The sequence below is a fragment of the Mastacembelus armatus genome, chromosome 19, assembly GCF_900324485.2.
Source record: "Mastacembelus armatus chromosome 19, fMasArm1.2, whole genome shotgun sequence".
NCBI classification, from domain to species: domain Eukaryota; kingdom Metazoa; phylum Chordata; class Actinopteri; order Synbranchiformes; family Mastacembelidae; genus Mastacembelus; species Mastacembelus armatus.
This window is the reverse complement of record NC_046651.1, coordinates 16,540,437-16,554,683: the sequence shown is the minus strand read 5'-3', so window position 1 is coordinate 16,554,683 and position 14,247 is coordinate 16,540,437. Positions and strand designations below refer to the sequence as shown.

The 14,247-nt window shown below is 41.5% G+C and overlaps 2 protein-coding genes across 6 annotated transcripts in view; both read left to right on the top strand.

Annotated features, from left to right (window-relative positions):
* The first annotated feature begins 102 nt into the window (after positions 1-102).
* On the top strand, positions 103-4,115 carry vps25 (vacuolar protein sorting 25 homolog). Its single transcript, XM_026315520.2, has 6 exons — positions 103-198; positions 751-896; positions 1,415-1,468; positions 1,591-1,679; positions 2,821-2,896; positions 3,280-4,115. The coding sequence occupies exons 1-6, from the start codon at positions 152-154 to the stop codon at positions 3,390-3,392; spliced, it is 525 nt and encodes a 174-aa protein (XP_026171305.1). The 5' UTR covers positions 103-151; the 3' UTR covers positions 3,393-4,115.
* Positions 4,116-5,011: 896 nt separating this feature from the next.
* The window catches only part of wnk4a (WNK lysine deficient protein kinase 4a), a 34,211-nt gene continuing 24,975 nt past the window's right edge, over positions 5,012-14,247 (top strand). For 3 of the 5 annotated variants that reach the window (XM_026314930.2, XM_026314929.2, XM_026314928.2), the window contains exons 1-2: positions 5,013-5,181; positions 5,378-6,044. In XM_026314930.2, coding sequence (XP_026170715.1) covers positions 5,412-6,044 — 633 coding nt within the window. In that variant the 5' untranslated portion in view covers positions 5,013-5,181; positions 5,378-5,411. Of the gene's footprint in view, positions 5,186-5,377; positions 6,045-14,247 lie in introns of all 5 variants that reach the window. The other 2 variants (XM_026314926.2, XM_026314927.2) reach the window with 2 other exon arrangements.

Below are 14,247 nucleotides of genomic sequence, written 5' to 3'. Positions count from 1 at the left end.
TACATCTTACCTTTATAGGTGTAACTATTTATTTATATGTATTTGTGATGTAAATTATATTTTGTAAAGCTTTTGAAAAATCGCTGTAGTCAGTCGGAACCATTTGAGACGGTGGACCTGTTTCCGGAAGCTGAACGCCGCATCAGCTGCGATGAGTTTTGAGTGGCCCTGGCAGTATAACTTCCCACCGTTTTTTACGTGAGTCACGTTTTTCTGGATTATATTTTAAAGAGAGCTTGAGAAACATCAGTCAACTCTGTCTTCGATATTTATATTTTACTGGATCAAAATGTATTGATTTGCGAGCTGTCGCCTTGTTAGCCGAATGCTACGGAAGTGGATTTACACATCTACACATCTGTGTAAATTTAAAGTTACACAGTCGTGGTCAGTTTAATTCACTGACCTTTTGGGGCTCCACATCATGCACATATTTAAAACACATCAACATCTGGACGTGTTACTGTCGTATGGGAGAGTTTGGAGAATAGGTTTAGCATTTAGCTGGAGCTAGCTGTGTTAATAACCAGGTGTTGACACCGTTCGGCCAAAAACATGTTATATTTCGGTCCCTGTGAACGAATATGTACTTTGTTTACTCCGACTAGTCCACTGAGCAAAGCAGATAAAAACAGATTCATCAAAAACAAGAGCACCTCCACAAACCTGTGAGAAACAGTGAACACTGTTATTAACATGAACATTTTACTAACTGTGCTTTGCATGTTTTGCTCGTCTCCTCACACACAGGCTACAGCCCAATGTTGACACGAGACAGAAACAGCTGGCGGCATGGTGCTCCCTGGCTCTGTCATACTGCCGCCATCACAAGCTCTACACCCTGGACGTCCTGGAGGCTCAGGAAAGCCCTGTGTTCAACAACAAGAAGATGGAGCGTATCCTAACAGGCCACTTGTGGTTCAACCAAATTTTTTTTGTTGTTATTTATTTTATCCACAGAATATTAATGTTGACACACATTAAGGATCTGTTTCAAATGCTTTTCAGCATGATGTCACCTCACTAGCTGTCCATATCAATCTGGTCTGGCTTTCATCTTGTTTCAGATAATATTGAGGTTTTCCTCTTGATTTTGTTTAATTAGGGCAGTTTGGTGGTTAGCACTTTTGCCTCACAGAAAAAAGGTTCCTGGTTCAAAACCCTGCAAAGTTTCCATGTTCTCCCTGTGCTTGCGTGGGTTTTCTCCAGGTACTCTGGTTTCCTCCCACAGTCCAAAAACATGTATGTCAGGTTGATTGGTGACTCTAAATTGCCCATAGGAGTGAGTGTGAGTGTGTGAGGTTGCTTGTCTCTATGTGGCCCTGTGATGGACTGGGGACCTGTCCAGGGCTGAGGTGTTGACTGTGCTCCTGTACATTTGTTACCTTTTTGTCAGCCCTTGACTTAATTTCAGGAAAACTGTCAATGGAAGCAATTCAAGTTGTGTTTGAGGAATTGAGGAAAAAAGGTAAATTTAGCTCTGTATAGATACTTGTACAATGTTGACATTAAGAATACTCATCTTATTGTTTCACCATGACTTAATTTCAGTAGTATAAAACATTTCATGATGATCTTGTCTGACCTTAGGAAATCTGGAATGGTTGGACAAAAACAAGTCTCGATGTTTAGTCATGTGGAGACGACCGGAGGAATGGGGCAAGTTAATATACCAGTGGGTGAGTAATCAGACTGAGGCACAAACTGAAATGTTTCTGAGGCTGTTTTGTTTAATTACATAAGGATCTGATTCAGGATTAATGGTGTGCTCAGTAATAGAAACCAAATTCCTCCAAATTACACAGCCGGCGGCTTGTTAAACTGCAGCATGTTGTTTTCTGTTATGTATGGGTGTGGATGACCTGGAGTTGTTTAAAGGCATCTGTGATGGAGGTAAGAGCTGAAGTATTAGGTAAAGGGAGGGATTACCTTTACTGCTGAATAATTAGTAATGTAATTGCTTTTTCCAGCAGTCACTTATCTAATACTGATGCTTAAGAACCTCAATATATTTGGCCAAGTGTTTGTGTAAACAGGTTTCTAATCAGCTCTTTACACATATACAGATGCAGGTCAAAGACTTCCCACAGGGAAGTTGTTGCTGCAGAACAGGCTACTCAATATGTCCAGTCTGCCTAAAGCAGGAAAAAGTATAAATACATCAGTTTTCAATTTGCATAATATAAATAAACAAAAGAAATGGGTATCAGACTGATCTTTGGTTAATTTACTGTGAAAATAACCTGAAAACTACCAGCTGTTCTGCAAACGTTGGATCACCTGAACACCACACGCTGTGACTGAAAGTCTGTATAAATAGTAGAAATACCCAGTAGCATAAATGCAAACTTGACTTGACAAACTTGATTAAAAGAAAAAAGGGAGCTACCGAGTTCACAGGTCATTCACACTCATTTTGTCTTGAACTAATATTGGATTGTATCTAATGGAACACATTATGGACAAGAAGGATGGTGCCAAAGGGTATTTAAGCTCATCTTTTAGCGAATTAGCAACATACAAAAGGTTGGGAACAGTTGCTGTGGATGCACAATATACTCCACAGCAGGTGCACTCCACAAACGCGCACACAGTAAAAAAACAAAAAGAGAGCCAACACATGTTCTGCACACATCTCAGTGGTTGCAGAGCTCATCTGTTCAGTTAAACGGACAACTTTAAAAGCTTTTAATAGAAAGTGACGTCATCTGTGTGTAGCCATGACTGTTAAAATGCAAAAATACATTTATTACATGGTTTTAATAAACATGTCAGTGTTTTTTCAGACAGTGATTATTATTCTGTTCTGTAACATTTTAGGTTTCCAAAAATGGGATGGTCAACTCTGTGTTTACACTTTATGAGTTGTCCAACGGTGATGACACACAGGGAGAAGGTACGGTACCATTAAGACTTTTTCCAGGCTATAAGTGTTTTAATGGGTTTTAAATGTGACCACTTACAATAGTACAAGCAGATGTAAAGCTCAAACCTTCTGTAACATTAGTGTACACAAGAACAGCTGCAGTGGCGTCCTTACAAAGTATATTTCTAAAAGAATTGGATTTTATACTTCTTGTTTTATCTGTTTTTTATTTCTCTTATTTTTAATCTTATTTCACTCTGGACTCTTAATTTTATTTTTATGCTTTTAATTGCTCAGTTTTATTAACTAATCAATTTTAACTTTCCCAAAGAATCTTATTTTAAAACTTATTAGATGCATTTACATTTTGTTCTCATTGTATCTTCTGACTTAGACTTCACTTGTTTCTCCAGAGTTTCATGGTTTAGAAGAGTGGATGCTGCTGCGCTCATTGCAGGCTTTACAGACAGAAGGCAAAGCAGAGATCATCACCATGGATGATGGAAAAGGGGTCAAATTCTTCTAAGATGGTGCTGGAATCACACATTCTGTCTACGAGCCCTCATACTGTACCTTACAAGACGAATTTTAACATTAGCCATTTAAGGCTACACAAGGTGCACCTCGATACCCAGCCCAAAGGATGCTGGTCCTGCAATTGTCGTTGCCTTTTGGTTTGCCCAAGTTCAAAGCCTTTTCTTATTGGAAAAGAACCAATATTATTTCTAAGTGTTTGGGGAAAAGAGCATTTGAGGTGACACTGTTTGAAGTTGTCACAGGTAACACTAGTTGCCATTTAAACATGCAATGAGTCTATCAGGGGATTGAATACTGTCATGTCTGAATACTCCAGGGGAGAATCTTTCCCCACCAGCTGTAACTTTGCTCTCTCTTTATTGTAAATACAACTAGTTTTATCCTGATTTTCCCTGTTGGTAAATTGGTATAATTCGCTCTGGACTTTGCTTGGCTGCTGTTCCTCTGTTCCAACCAGACCTCCCAAAGAAATCCCAGAACAGCAGAAAGACTTTTCATTTTGACAGTAAATGCTTCCATAAGGAGAACACCAGTGAGACTCGACCATCAATCCTGGCTCGACTCAGCTGAGTGTAATAAAGTGGACTTCATGTTGCTGTCATCCTATCATTGTGCAGTAGCTACTGTGACACTCCTGTTATTCCTCCTCCATGTCTTTATTCAACCTTTTTCATATTCTGTAGGAGAATAAATTAGAAATTTGCTAAATGTGTGGTTTTTTTATGTCTCTGAAAATGTTTTAACACTTTTCTTTTCAGCCCAAACCGTCTGCTTAAAGTCTGTCCCCTGTAATTCACTTCGATGTGAACAACGTGAATGCTGATGCTGACAGCGCCCCAGTTTGCCGACGTGCAGAGTCGAAGCGCAGTGATGGAGAAGTAGTTGCGCTTCTTTGCGCCTGCAGCTGTACTGATTGATGACTGCACGGTCCACTCGCATCATGTGCTGCCGTGTCCCTGCCTGTGGGAACGATACAGCTACAGGGAATCCTGTGTATGTCGCTGATAACACCCAGTGTGAGCACTTGTGAGGCAGGTGGGGCCACGCGTGGCCTCGGCTGATAAAGGTTAAATAGGCAACAAGTCTCTGCGGTGTGGCCCTCACTGCAGGCCAAGGCCCGCACGCTGTGCGTTGCCCCATGTGCTGCATATCCCTGATTTAGGCTCTTCAAATGACGTCAGCCAGACAAGCAGTAGCGGGTTAACTCAAAATTCAGAGGAACTTGAGTTGTTCTGATCAATTAGGGGGCGGAGAGACGTCCTGTTCATTTCTGCAGTTACGTGAACATGGTTTGGACGAATCTGGCAGCTGTTCAGCTAATTAAAGCCAGGAAATGTTAAAAAAATACGTTTATGAATTCTTGTGCGACTTTTCCCCTTTTTTTTAACCGTCTTATCCGTCCCACAGTAGCTACTGTTCCACTTCAGCTTTTAAAGATATTCAAATATGAAATGAAAAGAACTAGATTGTGATTCAGTGTTGGGGTGTTAAAGAGTATCAGTTTGCAAACACTACTCACATCATGCTGTAATTACACGCTCCATCGCCCTATTAGCGCCGCTGAAAGCTGCTGGGGGCGGAGCTGGGTGCGCGCTCAGAGCGCACAGGACGCACAGCCCTCCCGAGCTCTGTTGATATAGGCAGCTCCGTCCTTTCACAGGAGGTTATGGCTGAAGACTTTCTGAAGAGGAGCGAACAGGACAGCACGGATTGTATGACGGGAACTTTGCTTTAATGTGCGTTAATGTGAAATACCCTTTACGCGGTGACTGTGATGAGTGAGTACGTTTCTCTTAGTTTGCTTGTGTTTTTAATATAAGATATTAATATTCTAATTATCATTCATGTTTGATTGTTGTTGTCATGTAACGTAGCTGTTGTTTTCTGCTTATCATTTGTTTAAAGCCACCGACTCCATTGATATTAACTTAAGTAACGGGACTCCTGTTGTCCTAATGCTGTTTCCACATTTAGGCTGTAGGTCAAGACGGTGTTGAACCTGCCAACAATGTCACACGCTCAGGTTGAAATACCAGGACGCGGTTTCCCAGGCCTCTCTGTGGATATGACCGAAGACTGCTTATCCCGGGTGCCATCCGTGCTGAGGACGCACGGTTTGGGCGCACGGAGAAACTCTTACGGGCTGCAAAAAATTAGCATGGACATTGATTCGCCTCTGTACAGCGGCGCCCTTTCCAAAGCCTTGTCCTGGTCCGCTGAGAATATTCTCACACTGCCCGAGTCCAGAGCAGAGGACGAAAAAACTAACGAATCTCCACCGTCGTCGTCTCCGGTTTCCAGCCCTGGAACAAGCTCCAACACGCCCCCCGGGAGCCAGGAGCCTGACCCCGGATCCTTTTCTGGTAACTGGGATCCTGTCGCTAGATCCGGCACTCAGGACGCCAGCTCGGACTCAGAAACTGAACTCAAAAATAAACAGCACAAGGTCTTGTCTCGCATCATCTTTGATACTCAGTGGGAGCAGGAAGAGAAAGAGGACGTGGAGACTAAAGCGGTGGCAACCTCACCTGAAGGAAGATATCTCAAATTCAATATAGAGATCGGAAGGGGATCTTTCAAGACCGTCTATAAAGGACTGGACACAGAGACCACAGTGGAGGTGGCATGGTGCGAGCTGCAGGTAGGGCGGCTTGTTTTGAGCTTTAAATGTGGAATGTTTCATTTGATTATAAATTAATAAATTTTCATCTGCCTGTTCCTATCGAAAAATCAATTCCCTCTATGTACACATCCACACCCATGTTCCATAGGTGCTCAGCCAAACTTTATACTGCTTATACTCCCTGTCTCTCCCTCAGCAACAAGCCCAGCTCGGGTATATAGGCTGATACTTTCCCTGATTTCCTGCCCTGCTGCACACCAATCCCTCCTCACAGCACCAAGACAGATGTGAAGCAGCTAATCTACTGCACATTATTCTGTGTTGACCTTGAGTTGGGGCTGTGTCAGGCCAGTTTATTGTAAGCCAGGTCATTCTGTCAGCAGTCAGCTCCAACTGAACCACTCTGCCTGCCATGATCCCCTCTAATCTGTTTTCTGTGTCACCTGGTGACACCAAGGCTCCCCCCCCCAGTGGCTCACATGCAAACTAAGAGCAATCAAGAGACAACACCGGTTCACCTACATTCAGCTGTTATGACCTGCCATCAGTACTTGTATGTGATAATAACGCCATATGTGCTTTGAAATGTTTCCATCCAGATCATGTCTGTCTAGGTGATCCAGCCTTGCAGGGCTCACGTGAGTCATGTAAACATCACAAGCGAGACAGACCAGCTACAGCTGCAGCTTCTCTCTCTGTGCCTGTTGGTGAGGAGGTAGTTTGCTGTAACGTTGTAGACATGTCCGTTTTTATACCACAGAGTTTGGCATGCAGGCACCAAACAGCCTGGGTAACAGCTGCCACTTCTTTTGCTTAAATGGTTTGATGGCACAGAGGGGGATTTAAAGATTTAAACTTTTAAGTCCACCCTTAGCATTTGCCTTTGCGTGTGACGTGAAGTGGTGTCAGTATCTGGCAGTCGTTTGAGCATTCCTGGGTGTGAAGTTTTGTTCTCATGCCTTTTAAACCTCAATTTAAGCCCCAACCATATAATCACTGACAACAATGACTTTTATTCTGATCAGTCCAGTCTTGTGATATATTTTAAGAATAAGACATTCTAAGGTCAAGCTGCACTTGAGTTAGTCTTTGCCCTGCATTTAAGCTCTGCAGGATGCACTGGAGCGCAGACAGCCAGGGATTATTCAGGGTGAAGTGAATTTCACCCCCAGAACTCAAGATCCACCACCAGGAGTTTGGGGCAAGAGCTCAGGAGAGCAGGTGCCTGTCTGGGGGAGGCAGAGTCAGAGGCACAGATGTCCCTCTACCTGCACTGTTACCACCACAGTCGTAGAAGTTTTACACCCTCAATTCTAACACAAGCAGGGATCCATCTGTGTTTGTCATCTGACTTTAGACCTACCCCTGCTTGAAACTCCTGTGGCATAAAAAGTGCATCATACTATGTTGTAGCTCTGTGGCCAGGGCCCATGTTGGAAACAAGCATGCTATTTCATCTCTTTACTTGAGACATGAGCCCAGTTAATCTCCTTAATCGCTCCTAATAAGCTTAAAGGTGGCCATAGTTGATATGGCTACTGTTGTGGTAAGTTAAACTAAAAGAGCCAGACTCAGCTGCAGTCACAAAATCACTACCAGGTCGTCCCCATGTGGCTCTGATTGCTTAAATCAACACAAAAGCTGGTTGTTGGTGGCTAAACAGGCACTTCTGTGATGTTGAGCAGCAGTAAAAGGTGTGTCATTACGTTCCAGGTAGAAAAACCTTAAGCTCTTTTAAATATGTACTACAGAGCCTATGTGGTAATCTGAAGGGAGTTTAGATCAGCTGCTCGTAATACGAATGAAGTTCAACCATCATGTTTTACCTGATTCCTACTGGCAGAGTTTTAATTAGTCCTAATTCCTTCAGAGACACTCAAACGTATCCTCCTGTGGACAGTGGGTGGTATTACACCGAGCACTGGTTTGTCTGGGCGGTGTCCACAGGATCTTTTTGTGCCAGCACACCTTTTTGTGGCATACAGCACCAGCCAGCCGAGACAGAGCTCACGTCACTGCTCGTAAATGTCACCAAACAATAGAAAGTAACCACTCGCTGCAGTCAGGACTGACAGTGTCATACATTTCTTTCTGGTAACATTTCAGTGTAGAAGATTAAAGCCTGGTCAATATTTCAGAGTGGACAGCATTTAGCTTATCACAGGTAAACCTGACAGGTGTACATGAGCTGACAAAATGCAAGGGAGTAAGTCTGCACATAATTCTATCTGAGCTTTTCGGAAATGACAAATGTAGACGCTCGGTGTCCACCTCTTTATCATGCTTATGGATATGGATTATAAACCAGTTCTACAGGTAAACATCACGTTTGGTTCCAGACCTGTGTATCACTTCCCACAGCTCCAGCATTTGCAGTTCAAACTGCATAGAAGTAAATAATGAAGTGAAATAAAATGACACTTCAGTCTGACTATTGTTTTTGTCTCTATGCATTTAGAGTAGTAAAGAAAGCTGGATCTGTTCTATCTATAAGGAACAGTAGAGCAGACATCCCAGATGACAGCTACCTAGCAACTCTTCCCCCACAGGCTCCCAGGTGTCACAGGTGCCATATAGGCAATGTAGACTGAGCTTTGAAGGTGATTATAAATGGATGAGCTGCTGTATGGTCTCCTCCCCCTTCCATTCATCAACACTGTGCTCTCTGTTACTTGGAACACAATTCCCAAAGAAGCATTTCTAACCTGCTGTATGTTTGCTGTTATATGTCATCGTGATGATTTGATTAATCTGCAGCAGACGTGAAATGATGATCATCAGTCATTGCATGGAGTCATGAACGTGAAGCTTTTATCCCCCACAGCTAAGCGTGAACGCCACTGCACAGTGAGCCACTGAGGAGCTGATAGGAATGAGTGCACTGAGGCACACATCCTTTTGGTGAGCCCCTTTAAAGGGCACTGGTTGTGCAATACCTGATCTTATTCAAGGGCAGCAGTTTCCAGCAGTTTCCTCCAGCTTTCAGCAGACACTCAGACACTTTTATACTCTAGTGTTTCATTTTTAAACCAAACCAACCTTTAATCATCTCTGTTTAAACAGCTATGCCCTATTCTACTTCCTAAAGGTGGCTGACCTGTAATTTCAGTGCCATCAGCATTTATAAGGCTCATGCTTAATGCAACATATGGCGTATGGTCCTTTTAAAAATACTGCTGCACCCACAACTAGTTAACCAATTCCCCATGATGCAGAAATACAGGCTGAAAGAGAGTATTCTGCTGATTTTGACATACCGAGTTGTAAAAGTTGTGCATACTTTGTGGTCATGGTTTTTGTAGATGGTCACAAACTTTTATTTTGGAACATTGTTGGGCTAATGAGAACATTTAATTGTGGTAACACTTTCTTGCAACACATAAAATAAGCACACTCTGTCTCCTGGAGATACTGCACATATTGTGGACTATTATTAGTCAGTTGTTCTTGGGTGCTACTAAGTGTAAATGGATAGTTTCAGTGTCTGAGAAATCTGCACTCTCATACAATCAGTTTGAGCTTCAACTGTAATGTACAAGATAATGCTCATACAGAAAGGCATCAAATTTCAGCTCATGTTTTTAGTCAGAAATAGGTTTTTAAAACATCTGCATGTGTCTTAGTGTTTGTTAAATGCAAACACTGAATATTCTAGTTGAAAAACATGTTTATCAAAGTGATGCATTAAAGACTGTTAGCAGTATTGAAGTGTGTGTGCTTAATGTGGACAAATTTGGAATGAGTTTTAAAAGCCTGTGGGGTTTGAAATGTTTCTGATATTGGATTACATAATATTGCTTTTCTTTTAATTAGTTTGCTTGACAATAAAATATTGTAACATATTTTATTGATGGATATTGATTTACTTGCTTTCAGGTACTTATCAGGCAAAAGTGTTAAACATTTTGTGGTTCCAACTTTTCAAATACGTTGTTCATCTTTGGCTTCTGGTTGGACAAAAGCCAAGCAAACAAGCAAAATTTAAACTCTGGGATCTTATGATGGACATTTTTAGCATATTATGGACAGTTATTGGCAGCTATGGCTCTTATTTGTTCTTTAAAAGTTTTTAGTCTCATTGAACCAGAGTTACCTTAGGACAGGAGGAGGAGGAGGAGGGGTGGTGGTGGTGGTGTTGGCTGATTTACATCACCCCTGCTGTAGTAAGAGCTGAAACCACTACTGTAGCAGTGGACGTGGGCTCATGGGGTAGAAGGAGCTGGAAGCTGCACTTTTTTTTTTTTGCATTTTTTTGTTTAAAGCTCATAGAACAGAAGCAGATCAAATTAAGTCTGTAAGACCTTAGCAATGTTTTGCCACTGGGTCTGCACAGTTTGTGCTCAGAGTTATGAGGCCAAACAATAAAGAAATCTTTAATAAATCTTGCTTGCCCAAAGCACAGATCTCCGTGGCCTCTCTTTCTAGCTGGCCTGGATCTCGTAGTACAAGCCTTTCTCTGTGGCTGTAATCAGAAATGTGGCGAGTGTTCGGTGACATAACGACGCTGTGGGCTTCCTATCTCTTCGACTGTAGCCAATATCAACACTGTCTTTTCTCGCAGGGAGTGCAGCGTGGTCCAGCTTATCAGGGCCAGCCAGTGTTCTCTGAGGAGAAAGTGAGGCCGGCCCACAACGATAGCCTGCATGTACGCACGGAGCACATCACTTTGATGTGAGGGCTGTTTCTGTTCCAGCTGCCCAGTCCTGACAGGAAGGCCACACTGTGTCACCTACAAAACTTGTAGTGTACTAACTGTGCACTTATTTCGTGATTGCCCAACAAGATACAGCTCGCCTGTATCACACAGTGTGCACTCACTGCCAAAACTAGATAATATGTTAGTGTCTTTTTTAGGGTGGATGTTGTAGGTACAGGCGGGGGCAGCATGGTGGCTCTGTGTGCAGGGGCCTGGGGCCGTTTGGTGTGTCTGTATATTTCTCCTGGTAACCAAAGTGCTCAAAGCTGTGAAGGCAAGCATAAATAAATGTACCTGCCTCTCACCTAATCCACCCTCGAGGCTGCTGCCATGTTCAATGACCTTTACTGAGATAAGAGACAAAATTACTAAAAAGGCTTAAAGAAGTACACATATCAGTCTGAGGGTGTCAAAGAATCGACATATCTGTGCTGCTGTTCGTTTGGCACACTTCTGCTTCTGTGTATTAGTCCAAATGAAATGTGTTTCTGTGATAAGGAGGTTGGAATTTATCAATATAAATTTAATTCCAGTAGTCTTTAGTGTTTGTCTATGACAGATAAGTAACTTTAGAATGAAACATACAGTAACCTCTTAATAAAGTAACATGCATGTGTGTGTAAGGTTTTATTTCTACTAAAAGAAAATACAGGCTGCATCATCAACCTCATCAGTCAGTCTGGAAACTCAATAATGCTTCTACCATGTGTAAGTTAATAGAAAGTTAAACGTGATAGCTCAGATAAGGCTTCTGAAACATGCAAACACAGTAATCGGACTCTCTGTTTAGTTTTCTGTTCTATTTGAGGCCTTAACAAACATCCAGAATATTCTGTGAATCAAAACATTGAGTATGTGAAGTTTTCATTGACAGAAAAATATCAGAAACGTTATCGGCCTCCTAAATGAGGAAAATGTATCGATCAGCAGCACAAAGCTCAAACCCTCAGCTGGAGAAATGTAACTCTGCTAGACACAAACTGGGAAAACTATGTGGAAAAAGCAGATTAGAAATTGGTTCTCCATCTGCCAGATGTAATAACTGAGTTATTGTACTTTTATGTACACAAGTGAGCCGAGGACAAAGGCTTTGTCTCCGCTGAGTCACTGCTGTTATTGGGTTTCTTCTGTAGATCGATTCTTCATGTGAGAGATGACAGTTCAGGTTTAAGTTGTTATAGTGTTTTATTCAGACTCCAGTTGTGTTTGATATTTTCAGACAGAGCTCAATGGAAAGCTTGTTTCTTGTCATGGGACTTATTATATAAGATCTTTCAAAATCCATTCCACTGGATGAATCTTTTGTGTTTACAGTAATCACATCTGCTCATCCTCTTTGAGTGTTTGTTCATGAGACACATGTATTCCTTTCTCCTGCTGGGGTGGGAGGTGAGGTCTCAGCCCCTAAACCTCTGTCCATCACTGCACATCATATTTTCTTTGTAAAGATGATTTTGGTGCAGTGCAACATTAACCCTACCTAGATCTTGCTCAAAATCTGTAGACCAAAAAACAAAAGCACACTCTTTCACAGGATTATCTAGGACCACTGTTTTAGGTTGATGTTTGAACTTCAACTATCAATTCTTTTGTCAATACTCTTTTTTTTTTTTTTTTTTTTTTTCCCCCCTATCTGGCAGTGCAAAATCCAAAGATATTCAGTTTACTATGATAAACAACAGGAATGCTAAAAATCCCCATATTTGAGATGCTGCAGTGTGACAATGTTTTGTATTCGTCAGTGATTAATAGCGTAATAATTTATCTGAGATGTCATTTGACTTTACTGCATATAGTCAGATACACTTTGACTGGAGAAACGTCTTTTCACCTCTGTATTTTTATTATTGACCGAGTGTGAGCGAAGGGAAAAACGTGGTCACCCTGCAGCATGGGCACAGAAGAGGCCAGGTACTGCTTCCTAAACAAACCAGAGACCTCAAATTAATAGCTGTTGCAGCTCCGAGGCCTTAGTTGGAAAGGATTGCTCCACGGGGTAACCTCTGGTCATTTCTGAATTGACCATGTGTGTCGGAGCGTGCGGGATGGAGGTGTCAGGAGTGTAAATGTGCTCTACGTTACCATGTGAGTCCTTGAATGAATTGGCCATTGGTTTGGAGCAATGACTCTTTTTGTTTGGGGTCCGGCACCTCGCAATACCCATTAACAAACTCTTGAAGGTGTTTTCTCAGACCCCTCTCAGCTTTCTCACATTTATCTTGAAGTTCTGTGGGTTTCTGAAGTTGGTGCTCACATTCGTGCTCTCAAAATATCCGTCATTTTGAGTTTTTACTGGAAGGACGTGAGCAGTGAGGGCTAAGGATTCATAAATCTTTCATGTTGCCTTCCTGTGACAAGGACACCACTTGCTCAACTCTATCAGGTTCTGTTTGCCGGTGGCACTTGATAGCACATCCTTGTTTGTCAGTGTAACATTATGCTGCTGCCCTCCTCCTCCTCCTGCAGCCACAGCTGAAGTGGAGTACAAATACACCAGTTACCAAACACAGTTTCAACGTGTAGTACGTGCCTCACATTTCATTGTCTGTTAGAATTCGACAAAGACATTTTTACAGACATTTTTTCAAACACTTTCTGCACAGCAACTCCCAACATGGAGATGCTGCATAAAATACAATTAAAGGGCTTTGTTATTATAACTAGGATAGGAAAAGCTTATTTTGAAACACACTATTCCTTATGTGTTTAAAATAGGCTGCTCACAGCTGAACTAATGATTAATTTGCAGATACTTGTCAGATCATTTATAAGGAATAGATACTGTAAGAGCAGCTTCTGAAAAACAATTTCGGTTGATTATTCTCATCCAACATGGCACTTTATGTGAAAGTTAACTAATATTTTCAACTTCAGACAATATTAATAGTTTTGTGTTCATTCTTTTAGTATGAACTTATCAATCAAGCATTAACTAATTTATTACTAATAGTAAATTCCTTACTTATTATAAACCCTGATAGAAATACTTGTTGAACAAAATTGGGTTTGGTTTAGATTTTTTGTTTTTAAAATAATGGATCATTATACCTTTGTGCTGACTACACTTAGTGACTCTCAGGTAGAGTAAAAAGTACATATAGACGAGTATGTGCAAATACCCTTTTTCAAACAACTACTGTAGAAACTGGCGCCAGAAGATCTAAGGAATCCACCCATGAGGGACATACCTTTTAAAAGCTCCCAGATATGAACTGTATCAGGAACTTGTCGAGGCCTGTTAATGGCAGCCTGGATGATAATTCTAACATTTTAAAATAATTAGGTCTGAGGCAATTCCCATCAAAATGTCAGAGATAATTGTGAGGGTCTTGGCACATTATAACATTTACTATTTTTGTGTGCAGATCATAAAAATGATTGATGTCCTTTTAAACGTTAGTGTGTTGGCTTGTTCTGCACAGATCAAAAACAAAGGGATCATTTTGTTAATACATGTGACCCAGAAAAGAGGCACCAAAAAAAACAAGGATGTGAAATAAAATATTTACAGTCAAACATTTGACT